Consider the following 18,637-nt stretch of genomic DNA (forward strand, 5'->3'; position numbering starts at 1 on the left):
TGTGTTGGATCCTAGTAACCTCACCCCTATTATACAAAAAATTAAAAAGTTGACCAACAATGAACTTGTCCTGTGCCCAGGTGGAAAAGCAAGACATGATTATTAAATGGTTAAGCAGATTAAAAAGAAACCCCAATTACTCACTACTATTCTCTAATAGTCTGTGTTTCTTTGAGGTATAAGTTGTATAGAGATAACAACTTGAACTTGTAGGGCATGCTTGGGGTTGTATGTAGTGTGGAGGTGGGAGTTTCTACTTTGTGTTAGTATTTTTGTACTAACTTGTTTTTTTCCTTTCAGAGGAGGAATATTGCTTGCTTTGTGTAGGTAGCTGACAGGTGTATTTCAGAAGCCTTAGGGCTAATCTTAAAACTTTGTTTTGCTCAAGCTGTAGCTTCTTAAGAATATTATTGGACATGTAGGTAATGTGGCATATGTATTCTGTGGTTGGTCTGATGTATGTCTTACAGATTTTTATAAGGGTGTCTGATATACAACCTTTATTGCACGATTAATGAGCTTATTGATTTACTCACCAATTTTTTTCTCATGTGTTCTGACCATGTAAATCTTCCACTGAATATTACACCAAGAAACTTAGGCACTAGAGCTTATTTTGATGCCTATGTTGCCTAGTTGTAGTTTGACTTTTTTTCCAATTTTGAAAATATTTATTTAGACTTCATTGGTAAATAAAGCTCTGGGCTTTGAGCAGATTTAAAAGGATTTGCCAGTTGTTACACCAGCCAGTGATAACATTTAATAATTTCTGTATGCAATCTGCAGCAATTAATGGATTTCTAGATACACTCCAAACAGCTATATTTCATCAGAATATTAAGAAAAGTAGGTGTATGTTATTGAGCATCTTTTTTCTTGTAAACTTTTATCAACCTTGAGAAACACATAATATCCCATGGTTTTGTACACCAGCTTTAGTAACACATAACACTTCTTGATCCTGTATGTATATCTGTAAAGGTATTACTAACAGACATTTTTTCAACTTTATCACCATTAGAGTGCCATATTTGTTGATTGTGTACCGTTAGATTTGGCTTATAACTACCATCTTTCTCTGTGCATGTGATTGTGTTAAATATCACTTTGTCCAACATCTACTCTATATTACCCATAGATGTGATAGTTTAAAAAAATTCAACTAAGATCTTATATCTACAGATTGTTAGTGTTATAATCCACATTTGTCATAGATCACCTACTGCTCTTGTTTCTCCAAATTGCTAATGGTGTTTACTGTAGATCTTATACATTGTCTACTTATAGTATACTTAAGTCTGTGATGTACAGCCATGATGTGTTCTAAAGTTCTGGTTTTGTTTCTAATGTATATAGCTTCTTTTATTTTTTCTCTTTAAGTTTTTTTCTCTGTCAGTAACAATACCTTTTCTGGCAATTATTTTGATTTAAAAATAATTATCTCCTAAGAAATAATTACTAATCAAGGGTGCTCGAAGATTAAACAATCCTCCTTCACCCTGCTCAAGGCATAAGGTTAAATTTCAATTAATGGTTAGCAGATTAATGAGTGGTATGGGCAAAGAAGTAAAAAAATAAATTACATATATATATATATATATTCTCTTATATATACGTATGAGGATGAGGCAAGTAGGCAGAAGTGAAGGCAAGTCCAAGGCATAGCAGAGGCCGGTTGATCTTGAAGAAGGAACAAGTCGGCAGCTGTTTTTGACAAGTTATCGAAACAAAATGAAGCAAATGGGCCTTTACAGGGCCCTTGGGGATCAGTGGATCCAAGTGCCAAGGCTGGGATCTATAGATCCAATGCCAAAGAATTTGATGGGGGGGGGGGGGGGACAGGAGTACCCCGAGAAAAACCACTTTCACTAGTCAGGATGGAATAAAAAAACCCGACTAGTGCCCGGGTGAAGATCTATTGATGGGTTGAAGACCTGGAAAGATACTGAACAGTGAAATGGTTATACATATAATATTCTATAAGTAGTTTTGTGAATCATGGTGGTGTGCTAGTGGTGTCGTGTATCATTTTGTATAAGGATAGATATTTACTCCATGGTTTGTAGGTGGCGGCAATTTTATGAAATTTGGCTGTGAGTGAATTTCGGTGGGCGGCTTTTTTGTAGTATTTGACGACAAGTTTAGAAATGCAGTCTTGTATAGTGAAGTGTGTTTTTCAATGTAGCACACAGGTGTGTAGTGAGGGAGGTGGTAGGCGAGCCGTATTATTTTGTTTTGTAGCTTTTGTAAAATCAGCCGTTGGTTGTTATTCACATTACATGTAAACATTGTGCCATAGTTTAATTAGGGTTTGATAATTGTTTTGTAAATGTAAATTATTATTTATGGTCCGCATCCGTGGGCGTGGTGACTAATTTTGTAGAGGTAAGCTATTCTTGTTTTCATTTTCTTGCAAATTTCCTTAAAATGTGTATGCCAAGTTAATTTAGAGTTTATGGTTATTCCTAAGAATTTAGCAGATTTAGTGAATGCGGTGTTAGCATTGGTAAAGGAGTTGATTTTGTCCTGGTGTTTCATACTGAATCTGGCATCCTGTGGGGTAACAAATGTTTTCTCGAAATAGTTTGAAAATAGTTCAGTTTTTTGTTTATCAGTAGAGGCTGTGAGGTTTTCATACCATATGTTGCCAGTATCATTATTTTTGCGGCATATTCCTTTAAAAGTTTTCCAGAAGGTAGAAGGGTCTGGTTTAAGGTTATCGAGCTTGTTGCAAAAGTTGTTCCAATTGTCGCATTGCTGAATTTTAATTAGCTTTTCTATTTCGTTTTTGACTGAGTTGATTTGGGTTTTTTATAGCAGGATTTCTGGTGTTTATGAATTCTTTACGGAGCTTGTGTCTGTATAGTATGAGTTTATATATTTCAGGAGTTAATGACCAGTGGTTGGGTATGGTTTTAGTGTAGTTTTTTGGAACTAATTTTTCTATGGTTTTGCTTATGGCTTGTGAGATATTCTGGTAATAATGTTCGATATCCTCTTCGGAGTTAGCATAGATAATGGGGTCAGGTAAGTTGTTGTCTAAATATTGATTGAACATGGTCCAGTTAACTTTCTTAAAATTGGGGTTCTTTAAAGGGTGTTGGTCTTGACTGTTGGGTATTGTCCAGTTCGGGTTACTGATTTTAAAGGAAAGAAGATTATGGTCTCCTCCGATATTTTCGTGTACTTTAAAATTACTAGTGCGGTGTACTATTGCTGATGGGACTATTGCGAGGTCAATGATGCTTTGTGTTCCATTGTGGTGTGTGTGGGTAGGAGAGTTGTCATTAATAACAGTTTGGTTATGTAGTCTTGTAAAGTTAGCGATAATCCTACCAGAAGTGTTTGTGGTGTATCCTCGAAGTAAGGGGTGCGAAGCATTGAGGTCACCAATTTGACATGATTGTATTTAGAAATGTAATGTCAGGAGTTGTATGGGGTTACATGTAAATGGCTAGGAGTGTGAATTCAGGTAGGGACGGATTTTACAAAGAATGTGTTCGTGATAAGTAGGAGTGTTGTGGTTGATGAGAGTTAAGGCGAGATTATTTTTGTGTAATAATGCAATACCTCTTGTGTGTGTACCTTTAGGTTTAGAAATGATTTTGTAGTTAGGAAGGTGGAAATTTGAGTTACTATTTAGTAAACTTTCATTAATAGTTATTACTGAGGCATTTATTTCGTTACATAGATCTAGTAGTTCATATTTCTTATAGTTGAGACTGCCTTGTATATTAACATGCAATAAAGTCAAATAATTTAGTGACTTACCTATGAACGATAATCAGGGCACCCACTTGAGATTTGTTCATTGATTGATTCTGGAATAATTTCTCGAACCTTGAGATGGTGACGGGCTGCGTGGGACACGTTGCTCAGGGATGTAGCCTTGTCGTCTTTTGGGTTGGCAGCTGCAAGTATTACGTCAACGATGAAGGCGATGAGGCCAGCTGGGTGGAGAACATGCCAGTTAGTTGAAGGTGAATTTAGTTGCTGTGTTGGTTGAACTGGGTGCTTGGTAACTGAGGCGAAGGTGAGGGGAGGCTGGGGTCTAGGCTGGTCAGGGACACTGTTGCTGAATTTGGCCTATTGAGGTAGGGGTGGGAAATATTGGCTCGTGAAAGGTGCGGGAGGACCGAATGTACGTGAAAACAGCTTAGCCCTGATACCCGTGACGAACTGGAACTTAGGGCATCCACAGTATCAGGCCACATGTTGTACACTACAGTTGCTACATTTGATTTTGGCTCTATTCTTTTGGCATTCAATGACTTGATGTTCGCCAGCACATCTAACACATCGGGGTTTGGTGGTGCAGGCAGTTCTGGTGTGGCCAAATCTTTGGCAATTGAAACACTGGAGGACTGGGGGACTCAAGAAGTTTGGCTCTTCTACTTTAAGTTTCCTGAACCAAAGTGTGATGTCGTCTTGGAGGAGTTGAAAAGCTTGATTGGTATCCGATAACGTTATTCGGATAAGTGGTGTTAGTTCATGAGTTTTGGAAGATCTGATGCGGGAGAAGTTAAGAAACTTCACTTCTCTGTAGTGGAGTTCCTCATCAATCTCCTGGTCTGTAGTACCGAGCGGAATTCCTCGGATGATTATGGTCTTCCTGAGCTCGTTGTCAGTCGGAACATGGGGCTTAATGGGCCAACCGTTGAACGCATCCGTGGGCCATGGTTTCATGAGAGTGAAATAGTCCTTGGGATACATGCACTTGACGACTATGCCTCCTCGGAGAAGTTGGCAGACATTGTTGAAACCAATGTTCGGGATGATACGGCGAAGTTCAGCAGCAACTTGAGGTTGTCTGAGGGCTGCGAGGTTCCTTTGATGATGATGGCAGGTAGGTGCGACGTGGCTTGTGTAGGAACATTGCTCTCCTGAGTTTCAGGGGCTGGGGAGTGGCGAGATGTGCTGGACTTAGGTGATATCTGTGAGGCAGCAGTGACGGTAGAAATCGAGGATAAAGAAGAATCCAATTCTTCGTTAGTACTAATGGTGGCACGGGCAGGGGCTAATATGTTGTATTGCTCCGAGGCAGAAAATGGTTGACTTCGGGAGCGGGTATTTGGACGGTCTTTCTTCCTTCTCTTGTTAGTGCGGCTAACACTCATGGTGGATGAGCAGCACTAGCGAGAGCACTTCTGGTAGCTAGCCTTGACACAGGATATATATGGAGTAAACTGTAGTTTGTAGGTAGACTAAAAACACTATATCAAGTCTACTTTGTTTTAAAATTAGACACCTAGTCCTAATAAGGACTTTTTGAACACAGAGAAAAAACTCTAATATGCGGACAGGCGAGAAAACACTTCTTTACTCAGCGAAATCCAAACTGTGAATCGATCGTGATCATTATCTGGGTAACAATACATTTGCCACAGACTATTTTATGTACCATGTCAGTGGCACATTCTTTAACTTGGCAGAAGTGTTGGATTTGTTAATTAAATAGTGTATTTTTGTTTTTTTATGTATTTGTTTTCACAACTGCAAGGTATTTTATATATTACTTCATTATTTATAAGTTTATCTATAGGTTGTGTGAGGGTTATGTGGTTCTGATGGTTTTGCTGGATTTAAATTAAACTTGTCCTTGACATGTCTTGCATATTTTTTGCACCATATAACAGAGTCCTGGACTTTATTTTGATTAGGATTAAACTACTGTAAGCAAAGTGAAGGCTGCTATCTGCCAATCAGTCTCATTGTTCATTTTGTTAGTTATCATCTATATTAGATAACTTTCTTTTTTCTGTAAGATTCTTCTTTTTATTTCTGTGTATATAAGTCTTAAAGTTTGGATGGTTTATATGACATGACTGATTTAACTTGACTTTCTTTCTGCATGAACCAATGAAAATATAGTTTAAAATTAACACTTGATTGAATGACATATTATTTAATATTAAACACATATAATTACATAGAAGTATCAATTTTTATGTCAGCTGTTTTTAAATATGTAAACCATATAGCTTGATCTAATAGTTTTTGATGTCTCTGAGTGGCTAAAATTACATACAATTTTCTGATCTTGAGAATGTTATCAGGTTCATTTGTTTCTTCTGTCTGTCAACATAAATTTTTAAGTCTAAGAATCTACAGTCACTTGTGCTTCTTTTTTATTAGGCCTTGCGGGTTGTGTCCAGGATTATGAAAGAATGTTGGTATCAGAATCCTGCTGCACGGCTGACAGCTTTACGTATCAAAAAGACCATAGCCAACTTAGGAGCTCAGGAAGACCTGAAGAGCATGTGTGCCTGAATACACATTTTGTAAAGTGTTAACATCAATTTGGTTAAGATAGATTTATTTTTGGGAAAGTTTTGACTGTTGCATATCATTATCAGTTTTTGTGTGTCCTTTTGGATGAGATTTAGTATGTGTGAAATACTTTATACTTTTAGAATTGTTGTCATATTTGTATGACTGAGAAAGATGACATTTCAGTGAAACAAAATTTGAGAAATTAGTATATAAGTGTTATGAGGGAAATTGGACAAAACTGTTAAACTCAAATTTAAGGCACTCTTATGTGGATGTTATGAATGAAGTTGGAGTTAAACATGTAGGTTCAGTTTTAAGAAGTAATTGTATAGATGTTTTGAAGAAAAAGTGAACCTACATAAGTGCAAATTTGAGAAATCATTGTGTAGATTTGTGAAAATAAAAAAGTGGAGGTACTTGGACAACCTCTGCACATATTGGTATGTAGTAGACATCTAATATTTTTATTCAAATCTATCTGTGATTAAGCCACAGGTCTGATCGCAACAAGTAATATTGTCAGCCAAATTTCAAATGTAATGATTACCATAAAACTTGTTCATGAATCATACCATTTTACAAAATCCTCCAGTTGTGTAGCAGAAAATACCATCAGAGTAACTCCCGACTCAGAACTCCCAACTCAGCATATTTTATTTTAACAACATCTTCAACATATTACCTCAGTTGATTTGATAATGTTACACATCATCTTTTCATCATAGCAAAGAGCCTTCAGCTAATCTCTTGTGCTTCATGGTCTATCATTACAAAGAAAAATTAAAACTATATCACCATATATAAGTTGCATAGAATTTTATGTTGTTTGTTTAATCAAAACCTTCAAAAACATATTGATGAATAATGGAGGATTAATTAATTAGTCATACAGATCTATAGATGAAATTTTATGTTGAGAAAGGTTGGTTCAGTCTGTATTTTTTGAAAAACATTTTGGATAAATTTATCTCGTTAAGGCTATGTTAGAAAGAGATTTGAATGAGGGTGTATGTTGGGAAAAGGTTGTATGTGAGAAAATGTTGTTTAAATATTGTGTTGGAAGAAATTCAGTTAATATTGCAGGAGTTTGGTTAAATAGTATGGTAGGAAGAAATTAAGTTGATGCTGTATTTTGAGAATGTTTTTAAAATGTTTTATGTAGATTTTCAGTTGAGGATTGTATATATGTTGGAAAAAACTTTCACTTATGTTTAATGTTTGGAAATTGTATTTAAAAAACAGATTTGGTTAAAGCTTTACGTTGGGAATAAGTGTCATTGAGACTGAAGGAGATAAAAAATTTTGGTTGAGTCTGCATCTTGGAAGAGGTTTGGTTATGATTGTACATAGTGGTAGAGGTTTGGCTAAGATTGTATATAGCAATAAAAGTTTGATTAAGATTGTAAGTAGTGGTAAAAGTTTGGTTGAAATTGTACACAGAAGAAGATTAAGATTGTACATGGGCATCCCCCTGGAAAATGTGAAACATAATTCTCTCTCTATTTCTTTATTCATTCATTGTATGTATATGATTTTTTTTATTCAATTCACAATCTCACACTACTTTGCCCCTCTCTGGATTACTTTCTGTAGACGCCCTTGCATAGCAGTAGGGGTTTGGGTCAGATTTAGTTTTTGAGGGATGTTTAACCTGTTTTACAGGATAAATATGGTTGGAAATAGTTTGATATACTTGATTGATTAGTTTAAGTTACAGTATTTTGTAATTAAATTAATTAAGAAGTGGATAAATGATGTTTTAGACTAGAATAAAGTAGAAAAAGAAAGTAATATATGGTGAAATTGAGATAGATATATAGATACCTTGGAATAAAATAAAATGTTTTTTCCATGGTTTATTCATATCAATATAGAAGTACGGTGTTTTTTTTACATACATGAGGTTAAGGTAGAGAATGTGTTTTCATCCTTCTTCAATTAAAAATAAAACTGGCACCTTAATAACCTGTGGAGTAATAAGGTATTGGAGAAAAGAAAACTGAATTTTATAATTTGTGTAAGATTAATGTAGATAGTGTATTGATATCCATCAAAGTAAAGTGATATTGTTTTTTTCAAGCTTTGTAGGATTGAGTCAGATGTGACAATATGATTTCCTTAGGAGTGGAGTGGTCATGGTAATATGAATTATATGGGGTGAAGTAGTCATGATATGATTTGATTTTGAGGGAAATGGTCATAATACTGTGATTTACATGGGAGTAAAATAGTCTTGATGTCTGTTTCAGATAAAATAATCTTGACATAATTTATTTGAAAATGAAGTAGTTAAGACAGTATTGATTTGTGAGTGAAATAGTCATAATATTATTATCTCAGAGATAGAGTGTTATGTATTGATTTATTTGGGAAGTAGTCAAAGCATTGTTATTTACAAATTCATTAGGACAAAGTAATTATGATATTATGACTTATTTTGGAACACTTATTTGGGGTGAGATTGTCATGGTATGATTTATTTGGGAATGAAATAGTCATGATATCATGACTCTAAAAATGAATTAGTATAAATTCTACTTGAAACAAAAGTTGACAACATATACAAGGTTGTTGTTTTTCTGTTGTAGATAGAAAATGAAATAACATCATATTTAATTATGTGAAATAGAATGTTAAGTTTCCTGTCGAAAGAGACAAAAACACATAAGTTGGTTCATAAAGAAACTAAGCTTCAGGTTTGTACTCTATGTAAACAGATGAGTATCCAAACTAAATCTGTTTAGCTTAAATTGACATTTGTCTGCAAAGATATTAAAGCAATAGAATATTCTTTGACTTTTAAAATATTTTTATTGTCTGAAAAGCCTGATGTCATTTCTGTGTGAATATATAAAAAGAAAAAAAGTTCAAGGTTATGTTTAACATGTGTTCACATATAAAATACTTTGTGTTCAACTGAGTAGCCTCTAAGGCTCTTAGTGATTGCTGAAGATGTTGCACATAGCTTTTATTTGTTTGGGACGGATTGGTTAAATTGCCTTCTTGCTAAGTTTATAAAAATCCTCTTAAACAAATGTACTTTACTAGTGATGACTTTTTTTTTCTGAAACATTTATTTAATCCACCTTTTTAAATTGCTAGAAACAACTGATAGACAAACATCTGTCAATGTGTTCAAAGTGAATACATCAGTTTTCTTTTATTTATTTCATAAACTGTATAGCAATAGTTCCACTCAAAAAATCAAACATTGTTTCAATTTTGTTAAGTCATTTTATATGAATCTTTATCTTCTTTTGAATGAACTCGTGTAGGATATGAACAGCAGTTAAAGTGGTTAAAAACCTAACTACCATTTAATACGTTGAGTAGATATTATTATTAGATCCAGTGTTTAAGTTCTAAGTTTCCCTTTTATTTTCTTTGACACTTTTTTGTATTTTTGGTCTTTTTAATTTTTTTTTTTTATGAAGGTTGTGGTTTCATTTCGATGGCTGTTTCTTATATATCCAAAAAATGATTCCACTTTGAAAAATTCTTAATTTAGTTGAATGTATTGATGTTTTAGAAGTTGAAAGTTTTTTTGATAAACAGTACTGAAACAAGAAAGTGTAAGTTATTGATAACTACAGTCTTTGGCTATGGAAATCATGGATATTCCTACCAATTTTTTTGTCAGTTGTGAGGAACTTAGTTACTTGGTGTTTTAACTCTGCCCTGTAAAGTAGTTGGTGGTGCTTGTAAATTTTGATTATTTTTTAGAACTAAATTCAAGTGATCATATTACTTTGCTGATACCATACTTCTCTGTTGTAAGAATATTTAAGCTAGGAACTGAAGTCATTATTGTAAGGTGTATGAAGTGAGAATTACTTAAGTATATAAGAGGATACTGCTCAAAACAGTAAAACCATTTAATAAACATGTAATGGAAGAGAAATTAAAATTATATAAGGTAAGGTTTTTTTTTATATAGTTAGCTCATCACTTGATGTAACTAACAAAGTACCTTTCATCAATGGTATTTTACAGCAGTTTTTTCCACTACTCTGTTTAGATAGAGGATAGCGATATATTTATATTTGTTATCGATGTTCAGTTACAAGAGTTTCATCCACTGCTTTGTTTTTCTAGTAATTCACAAGAGTTTTATCTTGTTTCATTTAAATATAGGCTAGAAGTGTACATCTTGTCAGTATTCATTCACAGGATTTTCATCTTCTGCTCTTTTTATCAAAAGCTTAACAGTATATGTCCTGTGAGTAGCCATTAACAGGATTTTCATCATCTACTCTGTGTATCTGGAGGTTAACAGAACACACCTTGTTAGTAGTCATTCAGAATATTTTCATTGTTTACTCTGTTTGTCAGGAGACTAGCAGTATATGTCTTGTCAATAATCATTTACAGGATTTTGATCTTCTACTCTGTTTAATGAAAGATTAACAGTATACATCTTGTCAATAGTCACACAGGATTTTCAACTTTACTCTGTTCATTAAAAGGTGAGCAGTATACATCTTGTCAATAATCATTCACAGGATTTTCAGCTTTACTCTGTTCATTAAAAGGTTAGCAGTATACATCTTATCAATAATCATTCACAGGATTTTCAGCTTTACTCTGTTCATTAAAAGGTTAGCAGTATACATCTTGTCAATAATCATTCACAGGATTTTCATCATCTACTCTATTTATCTGAAGGTTAGCAGTATATGTATCGTCAATAGTTATTCACAGAACTTTCAATTTTACTCACTTTATTAAAAATTTAGCAGTATACATCTTTTAAATATTCATTCACACGATTTTTATCGTCTACTCTGTTTATCTAGAGGTTAGAAGCAGGATATGTCTTGTTAATATTCATTCACAGGATTTTCATCATCCACTCTGTTTATCTAGAGATTAAAAGTAGTAGATATATATATCCTGTGAATATTTATTGGCAAGCTTTTCGTCTTCTCTTCTGTTTACTTAAAGAGTAACAGTATGTTTCTTTTCAATGTTTTTTTTCTCTTGAATTTTATCCATTCAGACTAATTTTTGTTCCTGGGATGCTCATCCATCATTTTTTATAACTAGAGGCTACTATGTATCTCTAAATTTGTTATCATTGTTTGTTTGAAGAAAATTCATCCTCTATTTTGCTTATCAAAAAAGGTAGCAGTGGATTTTTCACATGTGATCATTCATGGAGTTTTCATCCACTACTGTGTTTATCTGCATCAAAGCTGTGGATATATGATCAGTGTTTATCCACAACATTTCTGTTAATACTTTCTGTTTACTTTGAGATTAGGAGTAAATTCTACTTTTTTTTTTTAAGCAAGTATTATTGTCTACCATTTTGTTTACCTAGTGGATAGAAGTAAATAACTGATTAAAACATGTTCAAAGAAATTGCATCCAAATTTTTTATTTTCTTTTGATAAAAAAAAGTGGTGAAGTTCCTCTGATTGGACAAGTTCATGAAAAACTTGTCTTTTATACTGTGTACAATTTGTTCCTGTGTTTAGTTTTCAATTCTACATTATCAGAGCACTGACTCTTCAAAAACTACAGGTGTAATCTTGTTAAATAATAATTGTTTTTTTTTTACTTTCATGTTGAATAGTCAGTTTTCCTATACATGTTGATTTCACCTTACCCAGGATTTTTATTTTGTTTGTATTTTCATACATATTAGTTGTGATTAAAAATGCACTTTTATCATATATTTAACACAACAAAAACCATTCCAAATCCACAACCTGGTCTGCACTTTTTATGTTGTCAGATCTACCTCAGTAAGTAAATTCAAAACTTTAAAAAAATAACCATAAACATTATTCACAGCCTCTGATTTCTAAACAGCATCATAGTATCAAGTTCCACCATCACTTACTTTCAGTGTTTGTTAAGATAAATCGTAGTTATTGTGTAATTAAAAAAGTCAGTAACTTATGAATTTCAGATATCACATTTAGTGCATTTGAACAAAAATATCAAATTGGTTATAGAACTAACAGCTACAAAATATTCATATTTTTGTAATTCTCAATTCTGCAGATACTTGAAGATTATGTTTATGTTGATGATGAGAGCCAGAAAACTTTTACTTAGAATTAATATTTGTTATAGTTCAAATCAGAGACTGAAGTTTTTAATGCATTTATGCAGTGTCATGTAAGCATTACTCTGTTATATGTCACAGAGTTACATTTCAGCTTTATTAGCCTTCTTTAAGATATATTAATTAATTCTTCTTCACATGATATCTTCTAGACTTTTCCCTAACTACTGGTAAAAGTTAAACATTTAATACTTTATCTGTCAAACGAGGTCATTAACTTTTCAGTTACCACTGTTATGTAGAAGCTGGTAAGTTTACTTGAAACAGCTAGATAAATGTCTGATTATATTTATCTCAATAAGTAACAATATTGTTTCAATGTTTACATAGAAAAGCCTAAAGTTTTTGAACAGAAACTTGCTGACTTATAAATGTGAAACAAAAGATTTTTATAAATGTGTAGCTAGCCAAGACCTGATTCAATTTATTTACTGTGTTTCTTTCTCTGTCATTTGCTTTAAAGCATCAAATTTTAATTTCATTCAGCTCATTTCATTAACTTGTGTTCCTGAAATGTGTAGAAAGTATAAACATTTGAATTTATACATATTTATGACATGAATCTACAATACTTTTTAAGATATCAGCATCAATTCACCATTATAGTTCAAGAAATAAAACTTGCATGAAACACCATACAGTGTAGTTCTTGTTAAGGAACTTTGATTTTATTAGCAAATGGTGGTAAACCTTCACTTATCAATGTTGTTCATGTTAACGAACTTTGATACAGCAAATTAGTTTACTAGTTCAAACTTTTACACTGTAAAGTACATTTCATGTTAGCCTGGATTTAGCAGTTTAGTTCACATTTTTAAACTCTGATCCTTGTTGTTGGTCATACTACATCAGATTATTTTATTAGGAGTCAACAGTGTAATTCACATTGTTAAACCTTGACTCTACAGTGTAGTTCATGTTATCAAACCATAACTCCATGGTATATCTCATTGATTCAGACTTTGACTGTTCGTTGTAGTATGTTATTAAATCATTACTTGATAATGTGGCTCACAGTGTAGTTAATTTTATCAAATGTTGACTATGGTGTATCTTGTTCATTCAAACCTTGACTTTTCATTGTTGTAAATTATTAAATCATTACTAAATAATGTAATGTACATTGTCAAACCTTGATATTGTAGTGTTGTTCATATTATTAAATCTTAAGTGACATTATATTTTATTAGTTAAAATCTTGATATTAAACTGCAGATCATTATTGAATCTCATCTATATGGTGCAGTTTGTGTTGTTAAACCTTGATTAAAAGTGTATTTTATTAATTCAAATGTTGGCTATACACCGTACTTCGTGTTATTTAATGATGACACAACAGTGTAGTACATATTTGTTTAATCTTGATTAAATGATATGTTTTATTAATTCAAATCTGAAATTGACATTTCTAAAACCTAAAGTAGTGTAGGTCAAGTTATTAAAACATTTTTTCTACAGTGAAGTATATATTATCAAGCTTCAACTCTACAAAGTAGTATATGTGAATTTTATAAAGTTAAATCTTAGTTCTTTTGTATAGTCATGATTTCGAGCATTCAGTTTTAAATATGTTCCACCGTGTTATTAACAGTGATTCTTAGATATCATCACATCTTTCTTCAGTGTAATTTATTAAGATACATTTTTGTTGTAGTTTATTTATGATGTTTTTTACTATGCCAGATATTTGCTCTTACTATATTTTGTAATATTATTTTTGATTTTATAATTTATCCCTTGATGTTAGACCCTATTCTTGAATGTATTTTTTACTGTTAATTCTTGATTCTGTATGTGTGTATTTTTAACATTTTTGAACCTATGCTCTTAACTCTTGGTACTCTTTTTTCTTTTTTTTCATGATAATAAAACCTTCAGTCTTTGTTACATTTTATATGTTAAGTTTTGATTTTGTATTTATCTTTGTAGTGCCTCATTTTCATTTTTTGTTATATTTTGTGATGTTACATTCTGTGCTTTATTACAGACTTCATTCCTTCATGATTTTAGGTTTTATCTTTCATCATGTTAAGTCTTGACTCTATAATGTAAGTTATGTTGTAAAATCTTATTTCTTTGGCATGTAATAATGTTAAATATTTGATCTATGAAGAATTTATTATATTTCACTCTGATTTCTATAGTATATCTAATGGTGCTATATCTAGATTATAAACAAATCAATTATGTTTATCTTTAGTCTGTAGATTATTTCATTAGAATATATGGTGTATTTCATGAAGTTAAATTACATAGTGAAATGCATGACTTAAAATCATTGTTTACAGTTTAATGTCCAAATTTACTAAATGTTTATGTTATTCCTTGTGTAAAATTATTTTTACTCATTGGATAACTTGTGAACCTCTTTCTATACTTCTTTCAGTGAAAGTTTAGGTAGTGTAAATGTCTCAAGCAGGCTTGTATGGGCAGGAACTAACTAAGGTCAGTTTTTGGACAATGTTTTGGTTGTCATCCTCATTGAGACTTTTTTCTGGTCAGAGTATTATAAGAAGATAGGACTTCTAAGAAGGTGATTCAGGCATGGTTGTAGTAGATAGTTTTATTTTTCTGGGCTCTGTACCATGGTCTTGCATAGGAACTATGATTTGGTTAAAATTTTATGAAACAGTGGGTTCTCCAAGTTATTAATTTCTGTGCCTAAAAATTTGTTAAATACTGGTTTTTGAATTTTGATCTGTGCACATTTTCCAATGTTTTGCTGTGTTTGAAATGTGACATTTGTGTCATTGTATATGTAATAGCAAGTTTTTCCATGTGTAGTAGCCCTGCAGCATCTTTGCATTATATTTATATGCACTGGGCAATTAGTAGAACTCTTTTCAATAGAAACCAAAATGATGTCTACAAGTAGTTCCTGTCCATACACACTTGCTTTCAGTACTGCTGCTAAAAATTAGTTTACCTGTCTGAAAACTCAGAAAAGAAATTGTAAGAACCAGACCCCCTTGGATATATTTAGTTCAGTACAAAGTGCTTTTTGACTGCCAGTACTTAATCAGTAAAAACATACCAACATGACACATTGAAGAGTTGGGGTAGTCTTATTACCTTTATATAGTTTAATGTTACTAATAAATGTACAACTACTATTAAGATTTACAGGGGAAAATGACTCCATCCATCCACCATTTGTTCTTTAACTCTGTGAAAGTATAATTATTTTCATCTTTCATGTACCAAGATTTTGTTGATTAACATTTCATGTCTTAAGTTTTAATAAAGGAGTTAAGTGCCTCATCAAGCTTTTACACAGAAGACACTGTACAATTAATTTACAATTACCAGAATAATAGCTGACAGAAAAGTATCAAAATATTCTCAATTACTTTAGTTTACTGTTATAGAAAATGCCTCATTTCTTCCAGTTGCCCAATTGCACTAGACTCTGATTGCTCACTACCTAATTTTACCTGTATTTTCTAACAGCTATTTGCTCTGCCAAACTTCTTTTTCCATCTAAAACCTTGGAACTTAATGCATTGAACCTTGTATCAAAATTTCATCTTTGCAGGTTGTTATAATTTTCAAAATGAACTAATAAAAAAAAAAAGGACCATATAATTTTATTACTGAAAATGCTGTTGGTTTTCTGTATTAACACTTAGGATTGTCCAATAAAAGACTTATTATTGTTTTTGCAGTATTTTGAGAAAGTGATAGAAATGGCAACTCACTAATTATTGGTTTAAAATTTTGATAAAAATATACTATTTTTTCTTTTATATAATTTACAGTTACTTAACTAGTGATTTGATTCAGCTTAAAGTTAAACAGTTATAGTGGTTTTAATATTGATGTCATTTCATGTATTTAGAATATATTAAGTATTGCTTTAGTAATTGTGAGTGTATAAGGTTAGATCTGACTTCCATGAGATGATAGTTGAAAAAAAAACATATATCATAGAAGACAGCAGTTATGCTTAGCTGGTACTGCTTTGTTGCCTTGACTGAAAGACTAGCTAAAAGAGGATGAAGAACGTGTCTTCACAATTTTTATTCTTTGCTCATCTCTTGCCATATACCCAGGCATGAGAACTTATGGTGCATGATATATATTGTGCCTTTAGTCTTTTAGTAAATGCTAATTATCTAAGAGAGAGCAGTCATTTTTTATCTGGAGGGTGGGCTAAAGGGAAGTTCAAAAACTGACTGCACAAAAAAGTGTACCCCCCCCCATTTCTCTACACAGAAATGTAACCCACCCTTTTGTTCTGTGCAAAGAAAGGTACTCCCTTCACCCCTCTATCTCAAAATGGAGTAACTGACAATTATATATTGAAGCATACACAATTAATTTGGATAAGATGTATTTCATAGTGGTCATTCTGCCTACATGGTTGTGTTTGATACTGATAACACTATATAAATGCCTTAAAGCATATTTGTAATTGATATAATGAATTACCTTAGTGACAAAAAATATCTAGCATGATAGTGGATGTGAAAAAATGAATTTCCAGCCCCAGCACTTATAGTCCTATTTCACAGAATACATCTATAATTATGGCTATTGGCCACACACATCACAACATTAATTGACCATATTTTTAAAATTATATCCAACATGCCAACTGTAGGGTTTATAATTACAACTGAAATTACTGATCATTTCTTAGACATAAACAATAGGTTCTTGATGAACACCTATCCTGCTTACAAAACTAGTACAGAGGTATATTAACACTTCCAAATGTGGTAAACTTTAAAACTATCTGTTTATATGATGCACCTTATCCATTTTTCCTATGGTTACATCCCAGTGTAATCTATTTCCTAAAATAAATATTCTGTTTTTCAAAATTAGTAAAATAATTAAGTCATACTCAAACTGTTATCAGTTTTTTCAGGCCAAAATTATTTGTATGTTTTGTTTCTGATTGATAATTATAAGTTGTTTTATTACAATCAAATATGTTTTTGACATGCACTGGACATTTCTGAGGTGTATTTGAAGACCAATGCAATCTTTTTAGAAAATTATGTTTAAGGATGAATCTCCACATAGGTTTGACTTTGTAATCTGAATTAAGTTTGTCATAAAAACTGAGTTCTGTATTTGAAAACTTTTAGTTTAATACTGAGCATTTAATTGCAGGCATATTTTGGTTAAACTGTTTTTCCTTTATGCATACTACTTGAAATGAAATTACAAATAATCATCAGGAGCTTTCTTATGTCAAGAGTTAAATTAAAGAGTCTGGTTGAGTATGAAATCCTATCTTTTGCTACATATGTTCCTTACCATGTTTGGTATTCATCACATGGAAAATGATGTACAGTTGTATTTTTCTCCGTGTTTTTATTTTTATTTATTTTTTCTCTCACCATGCACGGAAAAGTGACCTCCCCTTTTGACTTGCATGCACAGAAGTCTTGCCCTTCCCCGATAAATAATGACTGCTCCCTAATATTAAAACAGCAATGGTTTGTCATGGTGCTTACGACCAAGGAAAGTGATTAGGTATGATATTCATAAATTTTCATGTTAATCTTGTTGTTGTGAAATATTTTGCATCGTGAAAATATGTGGTGGCTTAGAAATAGAAATACCTGGAATGTTTGACAGTGTATGTGAAGTTTGTCAATGTTGCCAATAGTTTTATTCAGAAAATAAAATTATCTGCTTCTGTTGTTTATGAAGCTCTCATCTGGCAGTTTTGTAGTATACAAACACTTCTTCCCAAACAATAACTTTATTCATCACCATTAATCATGTAAATTCACTAACCAGAATGAGACATTCATTAGACACCAATGTGAAAACTTACGTTTAACTTTATTAAGTACACTTGAATCAAACACCAATATGTAGGCACTTGTTCAATTTCTAGGTCATAGTATGTTGACAAACAATAGTTTTGTAATGGTTTATCCTGTGGAGTGGGTTCTTTGGAATTATGTGGTAAAAATAAGAATGCAAACTCCAGTCCACTTAATGATAAAAGCATTTTATGTATTCAACTGGACAAAGTCTTAATTCACAAATAAGTAACATTTCAGTATAAATTCCACTTACTTGCTAATTTTCTCATACTTGTATCACTAATACTTTTGTTGGAAACACTTTTTTTTACAACATTAAATTAGCTGACTGACTAAATAATCAATTCACTATTATAAAAGACACTGATCAACTAGTGATCTCATCTAATCTTGCCTAACATATTGTTGCGTCAGCGAGGTCACGTGACTAGTGTCACGCCACGTTTCTAGAAGTATCCTGTTCCTTCGGGAGTGCTCTAGCATTTGCTAGATTTGAGGT

At 32.3% G+C, this 18,637-nt stretch overlaps 1 protein-coding gene across 2 annotated transcripts in view; it reads left to right on the top strand.

The window, feature by feature from the left end:
- Positions 1–18,029, top strand: part of LOC106469619 (TGF-beta receptor type-1-like) — a 53,769-nt gene extending 35,740 nt beyond the window's left edge. For both annotated transcript variants that reach the window (XM_022398194.1, XM_022398195.1), the window contains exon 7: positions 6,136–18,029. In XM_022398194.1, the coding sequence (XP_022253902.1) occupies positions 6,136–6,270 (135 nt within the window). In that variant the 3' untranslated portion in view covers positions 6,271–18,029. The remainder of the gene's footprint in view (positions 1–6,135) is intronic.
- Positions 18,030–18,637: the final 608 nt, after the last annotated feature.

The sequence above is a fragment of the Limulus polyphemus genome, unplaced genomic scaffold (assembly GCF_000517525.1).
Source record: "Limulus polyphemus unplaced genomic scaffold, Limulus_polyphemus-2.1.2 Scaffold3573, whole genome shotgun sequence".
In the NCBI taxonomy this organism is placed as follows: domain Eukaryota; kingdom Metazoa; phylum Arthropoda; class Merostomata; order Xiphosura; family Limulidae; genus Limulus; species Limulus polyphemus.